The 16,918-nt window shown below is 41.5% G+C and overlaps 1 protein-coding gene across 2 annotated transcripts in view; it reads right to left on the bottom strand.

The window, feature by feature from the left end:
• The window catches only part of LOC139413769 (inter-alpha-trypsin inhibitor heavy chain H3-like), a 36,151-nt gene extending 19,521 nt beyond the window's left edge, over positions 1-16,630 (bottom strand). The window contains exons 1-12 of one of the 2 annotated variants that reach the window (XM_071161504.1): positions 16,422-16,630; positions 15,361-15,524; positions 15,154-15,258; positions 14,373-14,535; positions 12,987-13,097; positions 10,920-11,048; positions 10,719-10,835; positions 10,405-10,573; positions 8,466-8,576; positions 8,217-8,398; positions 7,587-7,766; positions 7,251-7,372 (exon numbers count right to left, since the gene is read on the bottom strand). In XM_071161504.1, coding sequence (XP_071017605.1) covers positions 7,251-7,372; positions 7,587-7,766; positions 8,217-8,398; positions 8,466-8,576; positions 10,405-10,573; positions 10,719-10,835; positions 10,920-11,048; positions 12,987-13,097; positions 14,373-14,535; positions 15,154-15,258; positions 15,361-15,524; positions 16,422-16,499 — 1,631 coding nt within the window. In that variant the 5' untranslated portion in view covers positions 16,500-16,630. The remainder of the gene's footprint in view (positions 1-7,250; positions 7,373-7,586; positions 7,767-8,216; positions 8,399-8,465; positions 8,577-10,404; positions 10,574-10,718; positions 10,836-10,919; positions 11,049-12,986; positions 13,098-14,372; positions 14,536-15,153; positions 15,259-15,360; positions 15,525-16,421) is intronic. The other variant, XM_071161502.1, reaches the window with a different exon arrangement.
• Between the last annotated feature and the right edge of the window lie 288 nt (positions 16,631-16,918).

Genomic DNA, 16,918 nt, shown 5'->3' with positions numbered 1-16,918 from the left:
ATGGGTCTCAACAGAAGGTGTAAATGGTACAGCCAAATGGTTACTTGCGTAGTAGCAGTATCAGAAATAGTGTCAATATAAATTAAATAATATACAGTATGTACACGAACGAAATCAATAATGATAGTAGTGAATGATGAGGTGGTTATATGCATACAATCAGGGGTAAAGTGGCTGAGCAGCAGGATAAAAAAAATAGTAGCAGCAATGCTGATGACTGGTCCGTCCGAACCACGCATGAACAAGGGAATCTATATTCGGAGAGCCTGTTTCTGTCCATAGCCTCTAAAACACCCTAATCTTCTCAAAAATATACGTTTGTCTATCTGTGTCCAGTCCAGGTGGTAACTCGATTGATCTTTGTCTCTTTGTTTGTAACATTTTTATTATAAGTTTTACATTGTAAAAAGTCAAAATTATTTTTCAGGCCATGAGAGGTATCGGATCCGGAAAAATAGGTTTCAGAACAAAACAGTCCAAAACGGAGACAGGATCCGGCTAAAATTAAGCACTGGTTATGGGTAAAAGCCCACAATGAAACTAACCTTAAATTGTGGAGAATATGAAGGTGTTGCCCATGTATATGCAATCATTCATGACTTACAGAACCCTTCTTTGGTGCCTTTAAAGACTCGATGGGAAAAGGATTTGGGGGAGGAACTTGGGGAAGACGCCTGGGAATCTGTGCTGCACAGGGTGTACTCGTCCTCTTCTAGCACTAGACTCAGCCTCATTCAATTCAAGGTGGTTCACCGTACCCCACTGGTCGGGGGCCAAACTTGGAAGAATATTCTCTGATTTTGATCCTACCTGTGTCAGATGTAAAGTGGAACCAGCCATACTGTTGCATATGTTTTGGGGCTGTCATAAACTGTCAGGTTTCTGGGAATTAATATTTAAATGTTTCTCTGATATATATGACACTGTTATAGATCCGTCTCCCCTTACAGCTCTTTTTGGAGTCCTGCCCATGGATACCCCCCTATCAATAATCCAGTCGGACACTGTTGCTTATACAACTCTTTTAGCTAGACGGCTAATACTACAGAACTGGAAGATGGCAGCTCCCCCATCTTATAAATATTGGGTGAGAGATGTGTTCTGCTCTCTGAAACTAGAAAAAAGTCAATTCAATTCACGTGGAAACCCCAAACTGTTTAATGAGGCTTGGGCTCCATTCCGGTCTTACTTTAAACAGTCCTCTGATGGCATTTCAATTAAAACTAAAATAAGTCTGTATTTGACCCCCCTGTGACTTAAGGGTTGGAGGAGCTTCTCTCTGTGTTTTTGCTGGGGGGGTATTAAGGTCCATGTGCTTATTGATTGTGACCCGCGGATGCCTTGTTCATCTTGCCCGGGCAGAGACTGAAGTGTGAGCTTGTTTTTCCCAGTTATTTTTACATTTTGTTCACACCTACATGAATAATCATTCTATTTGTTTTTTATTTTAAAACTTTGTAAACTTTATTTTTGGTCCAGTGGATGGTCGGTCTGTGGCCATGGCTGTCTGTGAGTGGTTGCATTTCTCCACCCTTATCCCTTGACTGTTTACAGGAACAATGGTGAGGTGTTTGCTCTGTCCCTGTACTATAGATTGCCCTTTAACCTTTGTAGCTTTCTGCCTGGTGTGTTTAACTTGTCTAAAGTATGGTATCTTTAAAGCTATTTTTTTTCACTAGTTGAGTATATTATTTATATTGCTTTGTGTTGTCTTGTCTCTGTGTGTGTGTAAAACTTAATAAACAGAGTTTTTTTTTTTAAATGTGGAGAATGATACATTTGCATCTGTTGGCCATTAATTAGCCTGTTAATTATTTGATTATTTAATTTGATTATTTAATTTGATTATTTTATTTGATTATTTAATTATTATATGCCTATGAAGGCTACCATTTAAAACAATAAATATGTTGAAATTATGATATCACTGGAGTCATTGCAAATCAATTTGTGCCACTTGTGTAGCCTATCTGGAGCTGACAAACGGATTTAACAAATAGCCTATAACTTCAGTTTATTATTGTTGTAGCCTTGTGTTATTATTCAATTATTTATGGACATGTTTAGTTAATAAAATTGGAAGTTATCAATTGTGATCATAGTCACAATTCTGTCGCAATTGCCGATCAGCTGATGTTAGAATGCATTAGATTGAAGGCAACAGTCAGTCAGATTAGGCTACAGGTAAAAAACAATACTGGCTGTTGTTGACAAGCACATGCCTATTCAGTTCATATCCATATTTTAATATTTGATTCAGTGATTGAAACTACAACCCCATCCTCAGTAGCCTATTTTAGCAGGCAACGGAAGCACTTCTTACCTCGAAATTGCCTCGCTGTTCATGTTGAATAAATTAGTCTGTCAATTTGAACTAAGCAAGCTGCTAAATCGTTCATCTAACATCTTGCCTAGGCTACTGTAGGCTCTCTGAAATTAGATGTAGGCCCATCAGGAGCTATAGGTTACCTGCATCTAGCTAACCCAACCATGACAAAGTTGAATTACAAATCATAAACCCAGATGCCAATTGAAATGTCAATCTCGCAAATAAGCCATTTATGACAGTTTGTAGTCTTAACATCTGGCACATAATAACATCACGACTGCCAGAAAATAGCCTAACATACATTTTTTTAAGTTTAAAAAGGGCAAATGATATTTTCTATTGCTACATATTCAAATTCCTTTAGTCACAATAGCTCGCAATAATTATTATTTTGATGGAAAACCACATTTTGATTCTTAGTTTGTTAGAAGTTAAGTTGAGATTCCTTCTTAGTTCGCTCAATGACATTATAAAAAAAGGGTTTATTAGCTAAATGTGGCAACTCCCCTCTTGCTGCAAAAAAACAACATTTTGGCCCTAGTTTTCAGGCCTTGTGGGCAGGGTTTGTGTAGTCATTGGGCTAGACATTTTAGCTTGACCTGGTAACCGTGGCTGGCAGAGTGTTTAGTTCATTACCAAGTGCAGCTCGCTGTCACGACTTCCGCCAAAGTCGGTCCCTCTCCTTGTTCGGGCGGCGTTCGGCGGTCGACGTCACCGGCCTTCTAGTCATCGCCTATCCACTTTTCATTTTCCATTTGTTTTGTCTTTGTTTTACACACCTGGTTTCAATCCCCCAATTACTTGTTCATTATTTAATTAACACTCTGTTCCCCCATGTTTGTTTGTGAGTAATATTTTATTGTATTACGGTCCGTATTTGTGGCCTTGTATTTATGCGACGTGTATTGTGATTTATTTGAGTAAAATTTATTTCATTTCTCATATCTGCTGTCCTGCGCCTGACTCATCTCACCAGAGGCTTTACACTCGCTACCTACTGCTGTGAACACAAATCTTTGTTTTTCCTTTCTGACTAATTTATTCATCACTGTGCGTGAATACCAGAACTGTAGGTAAGGTATATGTTTTTCCACTGTTTAACAAACTAATTTGTCAATAGTTTATGAATATTTTGGTCATTATTACAGAATTAAGTATCTTGTTTAAATGCTAGTTATCTAACATTGTTAGCTACATTTTCAACATCGTGCATGGATAACTGGACAGTTAATTGGATAACCACAGCTGAGTTACATGGCACAAAATTGAAAAGCTTGTTAAAATCTCCAATCAACATTAAAGAACCCTAAATTGAGGAACTGTCTCTCTCACGTCGCTCTAAAAGGAGTACAATCGCCATCATTTCACCTACTCAGTGTACAAATTCCAGAGGCATCACCCTCTAATTCAGTACTGATTGATGGAATTATTTATGCATGTAATTATTTATGCGTGTAATTAATTATGTTGCTATATGTTTAAATTCACTTTTGATATCTTTGTTTGTTTCGGTTGTGACCTTTCATATACAGGTAACTGCCAAAATAAAGGAAACAACGGCTAAAGCGTCTTAATCGAGCATTGGGCCACCACGAGCCAGAACAACTTCCATGAGCCTTGGCATATGTGATTGACATTCTGTATATTATTACCACAATCAATTAAATACATTAATGTCAGTATTTTTGTCTGACTTTTTGCCTTTTCACTCCTGCCCTGTGTTGTCTTTGACTTGACCTCCATCTTGCCCTTGTATACATCCTCTCCCTCTCAGGTAAATATTTTAAATGTTCATTTCCTTCTTCCTTTCTTTTAGCATTTTTTCCCCTTTCTTTTTTCAAATATTTTTGATATATCACAGGGGCAGTTTTTATCCTCTCTGTCTTTTTTGTGTACTTTTCAGCATGTTGGCACTTAATGGATGTCCCTGTCCTTCAATAACTACAAATAATCCAAAACAGAAATTATTAAATTGAATCAAATTTTATTGGTCACATACACGTGATCAGCAGATGTTATTGCGGATGTAGCGAAATGTTCGAGCTTCTAGCTCCAACAGTGCAGTAAAATGTAACAATTAATATCTAACAAATTACACAACATATACCCAATACACACAAATCTAAGCAGGAATTCATTATGACTATATACATATGGACGAGCGATGTCAGAGTGGAAAGGACTAAGATACAGTGGAATAGTATAGAATAGAGTATGTACATAATAGGAGTAATGCAAGATATGTAGACATTAAGTGAATGAGATACAGTAGAATAGTATAGAATACAGTATATACATATGAAAGTGACTAGTGCGCCATTTATTAAAGTGGCCAGTGATTTCTAGTCTATGCCTATAGGCAGCAGCCTTTAATGTGCTAGTGATGGCCTTTAATGTGCAAGTCTGATGGCCTTGAGATTGAAAAACAGATTCTATCTCTCGGTCCCAGCTTTGATGCACCGGTACTGACCTCACCATCTGGATGACAGCGGGGTAAACAGGCAGTGGCTCGGGTGGTTGATGTCCTTGATGATCTTTTTGGCCTTCCTGTGACGTCGGGTGCTGTAGGTGTCCTGGAGAGCAGGTAGTTTGCCGCCGGTAATGAGAGCCTTGCGGTTGCAGGCGGTGCAGTTGCCATACCAGGCGGCGATAGAAGCTTGTGAGTGTTTTAGGTGACAAGCCACATTTCTTCAGCCTCCTGAGGTTGAAGAGGCTCTGTTGCACCTTCTTAACCACACTGTCTGTGTGGGTGGTCCTTTTCAGTTTGTCAGTGATGTGTATGCCAAGGAACTTAAGCTTTCCACCTTCTCCACTGCGGTCTCGTCGATGTAGATAGGGTGGTGCACCCTCTGCTGTTTCCTGAATTCCACAATCCTCTCCATTGTTTTTTTTTACGTTGAGTGAGAGGTTGTTTTCCAGGCACCACACTCCCAGAGCCCTCGCCTCCTATCGTCATCGTTGGTAATCAAGCCTACTACTGTTGTGTCATATGCAAACTTGATGAATGAGTTGGAGGCTTGCTTGGCCACGCAGTCATAGGTGAACAAGGAGTACAGGAGGGGGCTGAGCATGCACCCTTGTGGGGCCCCAGTGTTGACGATCAGAGGAGCGGAGGTGATGTGTCCTACCTTCACCACCTGAGGGCGGCCTGTCAGGAAGTCCAGGACCCAGTTGCACAGGGCAGGGTTCAGACCCATGTCCTCAAGCTTAATGATGAGCTTGGAGGGTACTATGGTGTTGAATGCTGAGCTGTAGTCAATGAACAGCATTTCTACATAGGTATTTCTCTTGTCCAGATGGGATAGGGCAGTGCGCAGAGTGATGGCGATTTCATCATCTGTGGATCTATTGGGGGCGGTAAGCAAATTGAAGTGGGTCTAGGGTGGCAAGTAAGGTAGAGGTGATATGATCCTTGAATAGTCTCTCAAAGCACCTCATGATGACAGAAGTGAATGCTACGGGACGACAGTCATTTAGTTCAGTTACCTTTGATTTCTTGAGTACAGGAACAATGGTGGCCATCCTGAAGCATGTGGGGATAGCAGACTGGGATAGGTAGAGATTGAATATGCCCATAAACACACCAGCCAGCTGGTCTGCGCATGCTCTGAGTACGCGGCTAGGGATACTGTCTGGGCCGGCAGACTTGTGAGGGGTAACACGTTTTAAATGTTTTACTCATGTCGGCCACGGAAAAGGAGAGCCCACAGTCCTTGGTAGCGGAATGTGCTTAGCCTGTCCGGAAGCAAGACGTCGGTCTCGGCCACGTGTCTGGTTTTCCTTTTGTAGTCCGTGATTGTCTGTAGTCCCTGCTACATATTGTACGTCTCGTGTCTGAGCCGTTGAATTGCGACTCCATTTTATCTCTATACTGACATTTAGCCTGATCGATTTTCTTGCAGAGTGAATAACTACACTGTTTATATTCTGCCACATTACCACCTTGCCATAGTTAAATGTGGTGGTTCGCACTTTCAGTTTTGCGCGAATGCTACCATCTATCCACGGTTTCAGGTTAGGGTAGGTTTTAATAGTCACAGCAGGTACTAAGTCTCCTATACACTTCCTTATAAACTCAGTCACCGTATCCGTGTATGTGTGTAGATAATTTTCGCAAGCTACCCGGAACATATCCCAGTCCACGTGATCAATACAATCCTGAAGCGTGGATTCCGATTGGTCAGACCAGCATTGAATAGTTCGAAGCATGGGTACTTCCTGTTTGAGTTTCTGTCTATAGGACGGGAGGAGCAAGATGGAGTCGTGGTCAGATTTGTCGAAATTTGGGTGGGTGAGGGCCTTGTAAGCATTCCCGGAAGTTTGAATAGCAATGGTCGAGAGTCTTAGCAGCGCGAGTAGTACAGTCGATATGTAGATATCTATGTTTTTAATGTAGATCATCACATCAGATGTTTTTTTCAATCAATGAAAAGAAAAACAGTGTCAATAGACTTACTTTGGACTTTAATGAATCCCCATGGCTGGCATATCCTTTGGACAGATGTACATCCCCAAAAACATATTTGAATCCCAAAACCAAACTTTATACATTTAAAATATTATATGTTCGGTATTGGCACTTCTTAGAAATACATGAAGATTTACTAACTTGTTCACAAATGTTTTTAAAATGTTGGCAGACAGACTACTCACTATGTGGCCATGATGGAGAGGGTTGCAATCCCATTTCCTGATTTTAATTGTAGGGGTGAATGTTAAGGCACATTCATTCTACAGTCTTTTAATGTGTGTGTTTTGGTAGTGACATCATTTGGACTGCATTTTTCAGAGGAAGATTAATAAATACTAATTAGATCAGTATCTTTTAAAATAATATAAGAACAACTAGGATGGAAACCTGCATAGACACAGGTGCAAATACACCCAATAACAGACAAAATGCCATGCAAAGCAGACTCACTCTTTGTCCAGTAGCTGCTTCACAGTGAGGTAGGCCCACAGCCTCTGGATGTGGCTATCAGGCCTGGCTTCAATGGGCTCGTCCGTTGATATTGTCTCAGAGTACATCACCCTATTGCTTTTCTGAAATAATCAAGGCATCCTCACATTACAATACTAAACATTGACTTGATTGTATATTTTGATATTTTGCTGAACTCTCTCCAAAGTAATCATATGGAGTGATAATTTTTATATATATTTTTTTATTGCCTTCAAAATAAATAAAAAATACAGAACAGTATGGAGTGATTTGACCTATGAACTTGTGAAGGTAGCAGAGTAGAGGTGACCTCACCGATATGGCTATGACCTCTGCAGTGAATGTCTCTATGTTGTTGTCAGTGATCTGGCCAGACACCACGATCTCAGAGCCGTTGTAGTACTGGCTGAAGTTGGTCTGGGTCAGGTTAGCTCCACCCACATACACCATCTGCACGTCCGTCAATAGGGGTGTGGCCACCTCTTCATAAAAGCCCTGTTAATCATACATTACAGGTAACCTAGAGGTTAAGAGTGTTGGGCCAATAACAGAAAAGTTGATGGTTCAGAACCGACTATATGAAAAATGTGTCGATGTGCCCTTGAGCAAGGCACTTAACCCTAATTGGTTCTGTAAGTCACTCTGGATAAGTGTCTGCTAAATGACTAAAATGTACAGAGGCCATTAGTCACGCCCCTTGCTCCTCCTGGTTTCCGCTCGCATAATCTACATTTAGGAAATCAGGACTCAACAGTAAAGCCTCCTTAGATGAGATATGATCTTATTGTGCTTTAAAGGTTAGTTCAGGCCTTTTATATTCCAGCTAATTAAGCTTACTTGGGACCATTTTTGATCATTGGTGTTTTATGATTTAAATCATTCAAATTCATTGTAGTGCAGAGACTGTTGTGTGAATGCACTGCTTCACAGTGGGTGTTCCCTTACCTGCAGCTGCAGAGCAGCATCAGAATCCTCATATATTCTGCGTCCCACACCGCTGTTCTCCAGTGCCATCTTTTCCAGGAACTCAAAGTTGACATCCATTCCAAAACCGAGACAGTAGAGTGGGAATTTCTTACCAATGGCTTCCTTTACATTCTTGTGGATCTTTTTCAGGTTGGTCTCACCTGAGGAAAGTGAGATTGGCTTTTATTGTGTTTGTGGTGTGGTGTGGTGTGGTGTGTGTGTGTGTACCTGTGGTTGGGTCTCCATCAGTGAGTAGTATAAGGAGGGAGGCTGAGCCCTCTCGTGGGTTTCGGTTTAGCATGGCTGTGCCCTCCAACACAGCAGCATTGATGTCGGTGGCTAAGAAGAGAAGAGAGAGGACCACACATCTATGTATTAGCTCCTATTGTCACTAACTAGGCTATTGTTCATTGCTCCCATTATTTTACCCTTTTGTGCACTTATTTTATTTGTTTATTTGTATTTATTTTTTATTATTTATTACAAAAAACACAAGGAAGGGGTGACATTAAAGTATTAGAACATGAAGGACAAACAATACAGCATCAAGACACTATCAAACATGTCTCAGTCTTTCTGCAACAGAGCCATCCTTATGTGTGAGGGTGCGTATGCATGATAGTGATATAAAATATATGTCATAGTTTCCTTTTTCATGATTGCCAGCAGCATACCACCCTGCATACCACTGCTGGCTTGCTTCTGAAGCTAAGCAGGGTTGGTACTAGTCAGTTCCTGGATGGGAAACCAGATGGTGTTGGAGGGCCAGTAGGAGGCACTCTTTCCTCTGGTCTAAAAAAATATCCCAATACCCCATGGCAGTGTTTGGGGACACTACCCTGTGTAAGGTGCCGTCTTTCGGATGGGACGTTAAACTGGTGTCCTGACTCTCTGAGGTCATTAAAGATCCCATAGCACTTATTGTAAGAGTAGGGGTGTTCACCCTGGTGTCCTGGCTAAATTCCCATTCTGGCCCTCAAACCATCAGGGTCACCTAATAATCCCCAGTTTACAATTGGCTCATTCATCCCCCTCCTCTCCCCTGTAACTATTCCCCAGGTCGTTGCTGCAAATGAGAACGTGTTCTCAGTCAACTTACCTGGTAAAATAATAAATGAAATTAAAATAAAATATGATCACAATCTTGTGAAACATGAACCCTCCAAGTTCCTCAACCATTCAAGCCCCCTCAGAAGAAGAAAACAACAATTAATTCCATTACCCACCCCCATGAACCCCCCAATGCACCAACAACCAAGAGAATGAAACAAGGAAAAGACAGAAGAAAACAACAAACAATTCAATAAATAAATAAATAAATTTAAAACAAAGGACAACTGAAATCATAACAGCATTATATGTTTGTGTGCATGTCTGGCACTATTGCATGTACTGTATGTGTGTGTTCTTGTATGTGTTTATTTGAATGAGAGTGTGTGTATATGCATGTGTACAAACACCTGCACAGCCTCAGCCTCAGGGAATCTGGCATTAGTTGTAAAAACACTGCCACTTAGTGTCATTCAAATATGCTTTTATTATGTTTTATTTTGACTTTTTTTCCCCCTTTATCTTTTGACCATCATTCTCTCTCACACAGCAGCTCCACTCCCACTTGTCTCCAATTCCACGTACCAACCCTCAGCTTCCCTCAGCCCATCCCATCTATCTCTGCTGGCCACCCACTTCGTGTTTCTACGCAACACATATCTTTCAACTATGCTATGATGTTTAAGGCACAATTTCAATCTATCTAATCAAATAGAATCTACAGATTTTTGTGCACTTTGGATTTGTTTACACAGCCACCCCAAGAATCCAAATCTGATTTTCTTTCTATATCCAATGTTTTTTTCTGACTGTCCATTACTTGTCACACCACCTTTAAAAATCTTTGGGTTGTTGTCATGGTAACAGCAGGTCATGTGCAAAACAGAAAACACTTCAGTTGAACCAAATCTGATCTAAACCAAATCTACATATGGAGATGGTATAAATCAGAAGTTAAATGATGGGATACCATGTGGTTATCGCTGTTTACACATTAGGAAATATGAATTGGGCTGCCTGTGTCTTACAAAATTATGATACACTGTAATTGTACTGTTGGTTTTGGAAACTTTTGAAAATAGGGAAGAGGATTAAGTAAGTAAATAATAAATTGTACCTCCTCTGTCTCGAATGTGTCGTGCAAAGCTCTTGGCAGCCTCCAGGTTTTCCTGGTTGGCCGGCAGCAGCTCGTTCTTCCAGGCAGACACAGTGTAGTCGAAGGTGATCAGGCCAAAGTGGTCGTCCTCCATCAGGTCTACCAGGATCTTCAACAAGGCCTGCCGGGTCTGACAGTGCATCCAATCAAAATTAACCAATCAACCAATCAAAATTAATTGTTACATGCATTAAATAGAAAAATGTGTACAATTCTCAATCGTTAAGCCTTTAGCGTCATTACAGCAGGCAACACATTCAAACACACAAACAAACCTGCTTCATTTTCCTGCCATGCATGGAGCCACTCCGATCGATGATGAACACTACATTCTTTGGTATGCGTGGTAGGTCACTGGGAGCAAAGTGATGGACAAAATACCCTTTTGACTCCTGAATAGAGAATCAGAGATAGTGATTAAATGACAGGGTAGAAATAAAGAAATGAATGACACGATTAGAGTGAGATAAGTGTACCTTGAGCTCTCCCATGGATGTGTTCCTGTGGACGTCATAAACAATGACCAGGTCTCCGTTCAGGCCCTGTTCTCCACAGCTGTCACATTGACTCTGCTGCTCCTTGCTTGGGTAGAAATGTACCCAGGCCTGCGGAGATGGTGGTAGTTTAGGCTTCTGCTTTTAAAAATACAGCCTAATTTAGCTTGGCTCAGCATGAGATCATACATTTTAGAATTAACATGCACAGATATGTGACAATGACATGGGTGCGAAGAATAGGGTTTGAAATTATGCCACCAAATTGTACGATGTTTTGAATTGAATACATTTGAAGGTGTCAATCCCCTTGGTTCATCTTCATGTGATATATGTTATGTATTGACTGGACATGCGCAGACCAGAGCATGCGCAGACCAGCTGGCTGGTGTGTTTACAGACATACTGTATTCAATCTCTCTCTGTCCCAGTCTGATGTCCCCACATGCTTCAAGGTGGCCACCATTTTTCCTTTACCCAAGAATGCAAAGGTAACTGAACTATTGCCCCGTAGCACTCACTTCTGTCATCATGAAGTGCTTTGAGAGACTAGTGAAGGATCACATCACCTCTACCTTACCTACCACCCTAGACCCACTTCAATTTGCTTACCGCCACAATAGATCCACAGACGATACATGATCGGCAACACACTGCACACTGCCCTATCCCATATAGATAAGAGGAATACCTATGTAAGAATGCTTTTCACTGACTATAGCTCAGTATTCAACACCATAGTACCCTCCAAGCTCATCATTAAGCTTGAGGCCCTGGGTCTGAATCCCGCCCTGTGCAATTGGGTCCTAAACTTCCTGACGTGTAGGAAACAACACCTCCACTTCGCTGATCCTCAACACTGGGGCCCCACAAGGGTGTGTGCTCATCCCCCTCACCCATGACTGCGTGGCCAAGCACGCCTCCAACTCAATCATCAAGTTTGCAGACGACACAACAGTAGTGGGCTTGATTACCAACAACAACGAGACGGCCTACAGGTAGGAGGTGAGGGCTCTGGGTGCGTGGTGCCAGGAAAATAACCTCTCACTCAACGTCAAAAAAACTAAGGGGATGATCGTGGACTTCAGGAAACAGCAGAGGTAGCACCCCCTATCCACATTGACAGGACCATAGTGGAGAATGTGGAAAGTTTCAAGTTCCTCGGCGTACACATCACTGACAAACTGAAATGGTCCACCCACACAGACAGTGTGGTGAAGAAGGCGCAATAGCGCCTCTTCAACCTGAGGAGGCTGAAGAAATGTGGCTTGTCACTTAAAACACTCACAAACTTCTACAGATGCACAATTGAGAGCATCCTGTCGGGTTGTATCATCGCCTGGTACGGCAAATGCACCGCCTGCAACCCAAGGCTCTCCAGAGGGTGGTGTGTTCTGCACAACACATCACCGGGGGCAAACTACCTGCCCTCCAGGACACCTACAGCACCCGATGCCACAGGAAGGCCAAAAAGATCATCAAGGACATCAACCATCCGAGCCACTACCTGTTCACCCCACTATCATCCAGAAGGCGAGGTCAGTATAGGTGCATCAATGCTGGGACCGAGGGACTGAAAAACAACTTATATTTCAAAGCTGTTAATTTTCCATCACTAGCACAGAGAGTCTGTTGCCTATTTACACAGACTTGAAATCACTGGCCACTTTAAAAAATGTAACACTAGTCTATTTTATAATGCACTACAATAATGTTTACATATCTTGCATTACTCATTTCATTTGTACTGTATATGCTGTATTCTATGCTATTTCACTGTATCTAAGTCTATCCCTCTCTGACATTGCTCGTCCATATATTTATATATTCTTTATTCCATTCCTTTACATAGATTTGTGTGTATTGGGTATTTGTTACAAAATTGTTAGATGTTACTTGTCAGATATTACTGCACTGTCAGAGGGAGAAACACAAGCATTTCGCTACACCCACAATAACATCTGCTAAACACCTGTATGTGACCGATAAAACTTGATTTGATTTCACATGTTATTTTGGTTAGCTCTACATTACTCTGTTGTGGACTACCTCACTAGAAGCGTGTGTTTTGGTGATGGCATTAGCCAGCTCTTTGGTGCTCAGCCCTCCTTTAATCTCCAGGAAGTTAACGCCTGGTCGCTCATTGATGTACACGTCAATCTGGCCATAAGGAAGAGAAGGAAAACATCACATCAACCCTTATGAGCACTATCCACCTGATTTCACTAGGATTAGTATTACTGTGCGGTGCATTCAGAAAGTATTCAGGCCCCTTGACTTTTTCCACATTTTGTTACATTGCAGCCTTATTTTAAAATTGATTATATATATATATATATATATATATATATATATATATATATTAATTTTTTTATCCATAGACACACATTACCCCATAATGACAAATATCCAAAAATGGAAATATCACATTTACATAAGTATTCAGACCCTTTACTCAGTCCTTTGTTGAAGCACCTTTGGCAGGTATTACAGCCTCAAATCTTGTTGGGTATGGGGCTTGGCACACCTGTATTTGGGGAGTTTCTCCCATTCTTCTCTGTAGATCCTTTCAAGCTCTGTCAGGTTGGATGGGGAGCATTGCTGAACAGCTATTTTCAGGTCTCTCCAGAGATGTTAGATCGGGTTCTAGTCCGGGCTCTGGCTGGGCCACTGGCAAGGACATTCAGAGACTTGTTCCAAAATCACTCCTGCGTTGTCTTGGCTGTGTGCTTAGGGTCGTTGTCCTGTTGGAATGTGAACCTAAGGTCCTGAGCGCTCTGGAGCAGGTTTTCATCAAGGATCTCTGTACTTTGCACCATTCATCTTTCCATTGATCCTGACTAGTCTCCCAGTCCCAGTTCCAAACCTCTTCCATTTAAGAATGATTGAGGCCATTGTGTTCTTGGGGACCTTCAATGCTCAAGACATTTGTTGGTACCCTTCCCCAGATTTGTGCCTCGACACAATCCTGTCTCTGAGCTCTACGGACAATTCCTACGACCTCATGGCTTGGTTTTGCTCTGACTTATACTGTCAACTGTGGGAACTTATATAGACAGGTGTGTGCCTTTCCAAATCATGTCCAATCAATTGAATTTACCACAGGTGGACTCCAATCAAGTTGTAAAAAGGAAGGATGATCTCAAGGATGATCAATGTAAATAGAATGTACCTAAGCTCAATTTTGAGTCTCATAGTAAAGGGTCTGAATACTTAGGTAAATAAGGTATTTCTGCAAAAATGTATAACAATTTTTTTTTTTTACTTTGTCATTATGGGGTATTGTGTGTAGATTGATGAGTGAAAAAATTATTTAATACATTTTAGAATATGGCCGTAATGTATCAAAATGTGGAACAAGAGAAATGGTCTAAATACTTCCCGAATGCACTGTATGCACATGAGTACATGCCTTGATAATGCTAATGCTCTCACCTTGAAGTCAGCGACAGGCTGCATGGGTCGAGCGTGGATCAGCAGTTCGTATTTGCCCAGTCGGCGTTTCAGCAGCTCCTCATAGGTCAGTTCAAAGGTCACCTTACTGAGCGCGGCCACAGTCACAGACGTCTTAAACTCCTCAAGGGTCCTCCCCACAGAACTGAGGAGACATATAGAGACAGTCTAGCACGCACCAACACGTAGTTTGTAGTTTTAAAGTTCATTTCGTTAAATTCTACGCATTTTTGCCATTGATCTTAGAGAACATTTTTCAGTTGTCTGCAAACATTTTGTTGTGTGGTTAAGAGAAGATGTTGCTGTTTTAAAATGAATTTCCTGCAATTCTACACATTTTTACGATGGGGAGAGAATATTTTATTATATTTAGGCAAATTAGCTGGCTAACGCATTGATCCTGCTTTGTAGTATACCAAGATATAGTGGTAAAAAGATAGATGGGAAAACTCGGATTGCTGGTCACAGCAAAAAAGTAGCACTCCCTATACTTGCAATGCATTTCTCAAAAGGTGGGTAAACTGTGTTTACTTGCATTTACCCTCCACTATACCACTGACCCCTATTGGTAATTGAGTGACTGTCAGTGACTTACATAATAGGAAAACTGTTGATGCACTGCCAAATGTTTTAATTGAACCTTGTGTCGTCTACTACTCTAACGCTCAACAGTAAGTTGATACCATGACTGAGTTCCACAAACAAGTGGCCAATTATGTCCCTTATTGGCTAGGGCCGGACCTGCAGACACCCACACACACACCTGACTATGCCAGCGCTTTGGCCACGAGACACTGCCTGAGTGTATTGCTGCTGAGCCTCCTCCTTCTGTTTCACAACCCCATCATACGTCTGCCCCTCAATGGTCCTGAGGAAGAGAGAGTTTATATGCAAACATTTGTGTAAGCTATATGTAAGACAGTAGAGATATCTGCTCAGGCTCAATAGGGATACATTCATGTAGACCCACATTTTGAATTTACTGATGAAGGCCATCTTGGGAATTTTGACATGGAATTCTATTTCCTGTGACTGGTCCATCCGATTGGCCACACGACTGGTGATAATAGTGGTCGCATAGCGACTGGTCACTGTGGAGTTGATGTGAAAGCTGTAGATGTCCCAGTCCCTGTTCTATAAAGGATCAGGAAACACCATCAGCACTGTTTACTGTCAGACAACATTTGAATACAGATGTAGACTTTTTTTTCACACAGTGTTAGCAGTGCAATTTCTAAAAATTAAATGCTTAAATACTACATTGGAATTCCAATTTAGCATTTAAGCATTGCATTTATCAATAACCATTCCAAATTACATTTAATGATTGGGATGCAAAAATGATTAATGCAATTTAGCGTTTAAGAGTTGCATTTTAAAATTAGCAATGATAACCCTCCATAATACTGTGGCATGCTGTGGCATGACTTGCCCAGAAAACAAGACTGCCTCTGTACACACACACACTCAAGTTACACACACGCGCGAGACCCACACACACATAAGCAATTGCACCATTTACGACTAAATAATAACCAGCAGAACTGAAGATTAGTATATCTGAAACCTGATTGGGCTCGGACTGGTTACACCTACATGTTTGTTTGACTGCATTCTAGACTCATGCACTCTCGAAAGAGAAAAAGGTGTTGACCAGTCGGTCTTTCACCCCAGACGTGATATGATAACATGTTGCTGTTTGTCTACCTAGGAGACATGGTGCACTCTATCTGTTTTGGGCTGATCGGACGGTTTAGGGAAACAGCAACAAGGACAACCGTAGACTTGTCTAAGTCTATCACAGCATAGCTCAATCTAACCCCTAAAACTTGAGGGGATCTTGAGCTCTCCAACCTTGTGCTCTCTGCACATCCAAAACTGTAGTCAAAAGACACATCTGAACTGATGTAACCCCACAAAAACACACAGTCAATCACATGCATGCTAATCAACACAACATAACACAATATAATCCCTGACAGAGTGCCCTCCCCCTTGTGACCCTGCGTCCTGTGCGTGACCCTACTGTACCTTATTGGCCATTGCTGTGGTAACGCAGGCCAGCAGCAGTCCAAGAAGGCCGACTCGTACTGTGACTCCCTCCATCATGACCTCAGCAGAAATGAAACCCCACAAAACACACACAGCCTTTTAAAGAGGAGCACAGTATGCTATTGGCCAGCAACCAGAGAGCAGGGGCGTCCTTTCAGCTAAGCTAGGGTATGGCAAAGTGATTAAGGGAAGTTAGAGGTAGTTTTGTGAGCCAATGCTAAGTAGCGTTAGAACAATGACTGTAAGTCCATGGGTATCTTCATTGCGCTAACGCTAAATAGCAATGGCTTGCGAAACTAACTCTAACTTTCTTCACACTGGACATAGAGAAATAAAAATGGTATCCACAAGTTCATCTGACTTTGGGGAAGTAGATAAAGGGCCTCATTGCCTGTGGAAAAAGGAATTGATTGGACTTGATTTGAAAAGGCACACACCTGTCTATATAATGTCTCACAGTTGACAGTTTATGTCAG

This window comes from Oncorhynchus clarkii, chromosome 7 (assembly GCF_045791955.1).
Source record: "Oncorhynchus clarkii lewisi isolate Uvic-CL-2024 chromosome 7, UVic_Ocla_1.0, whole genome shotgun sequence".
Taxonomy (NCBI): Eukaryota; Metazoa; Chordata; class Actinopteri; order Salmoniformes; family Salmonidae; genus Oncorhynchus; species Oncorhynchus clarkii.
Note: the sequence above shows the minus strand (reverse complement) of the source record. Positions and strands in the feature narration are given on the sequence as shown.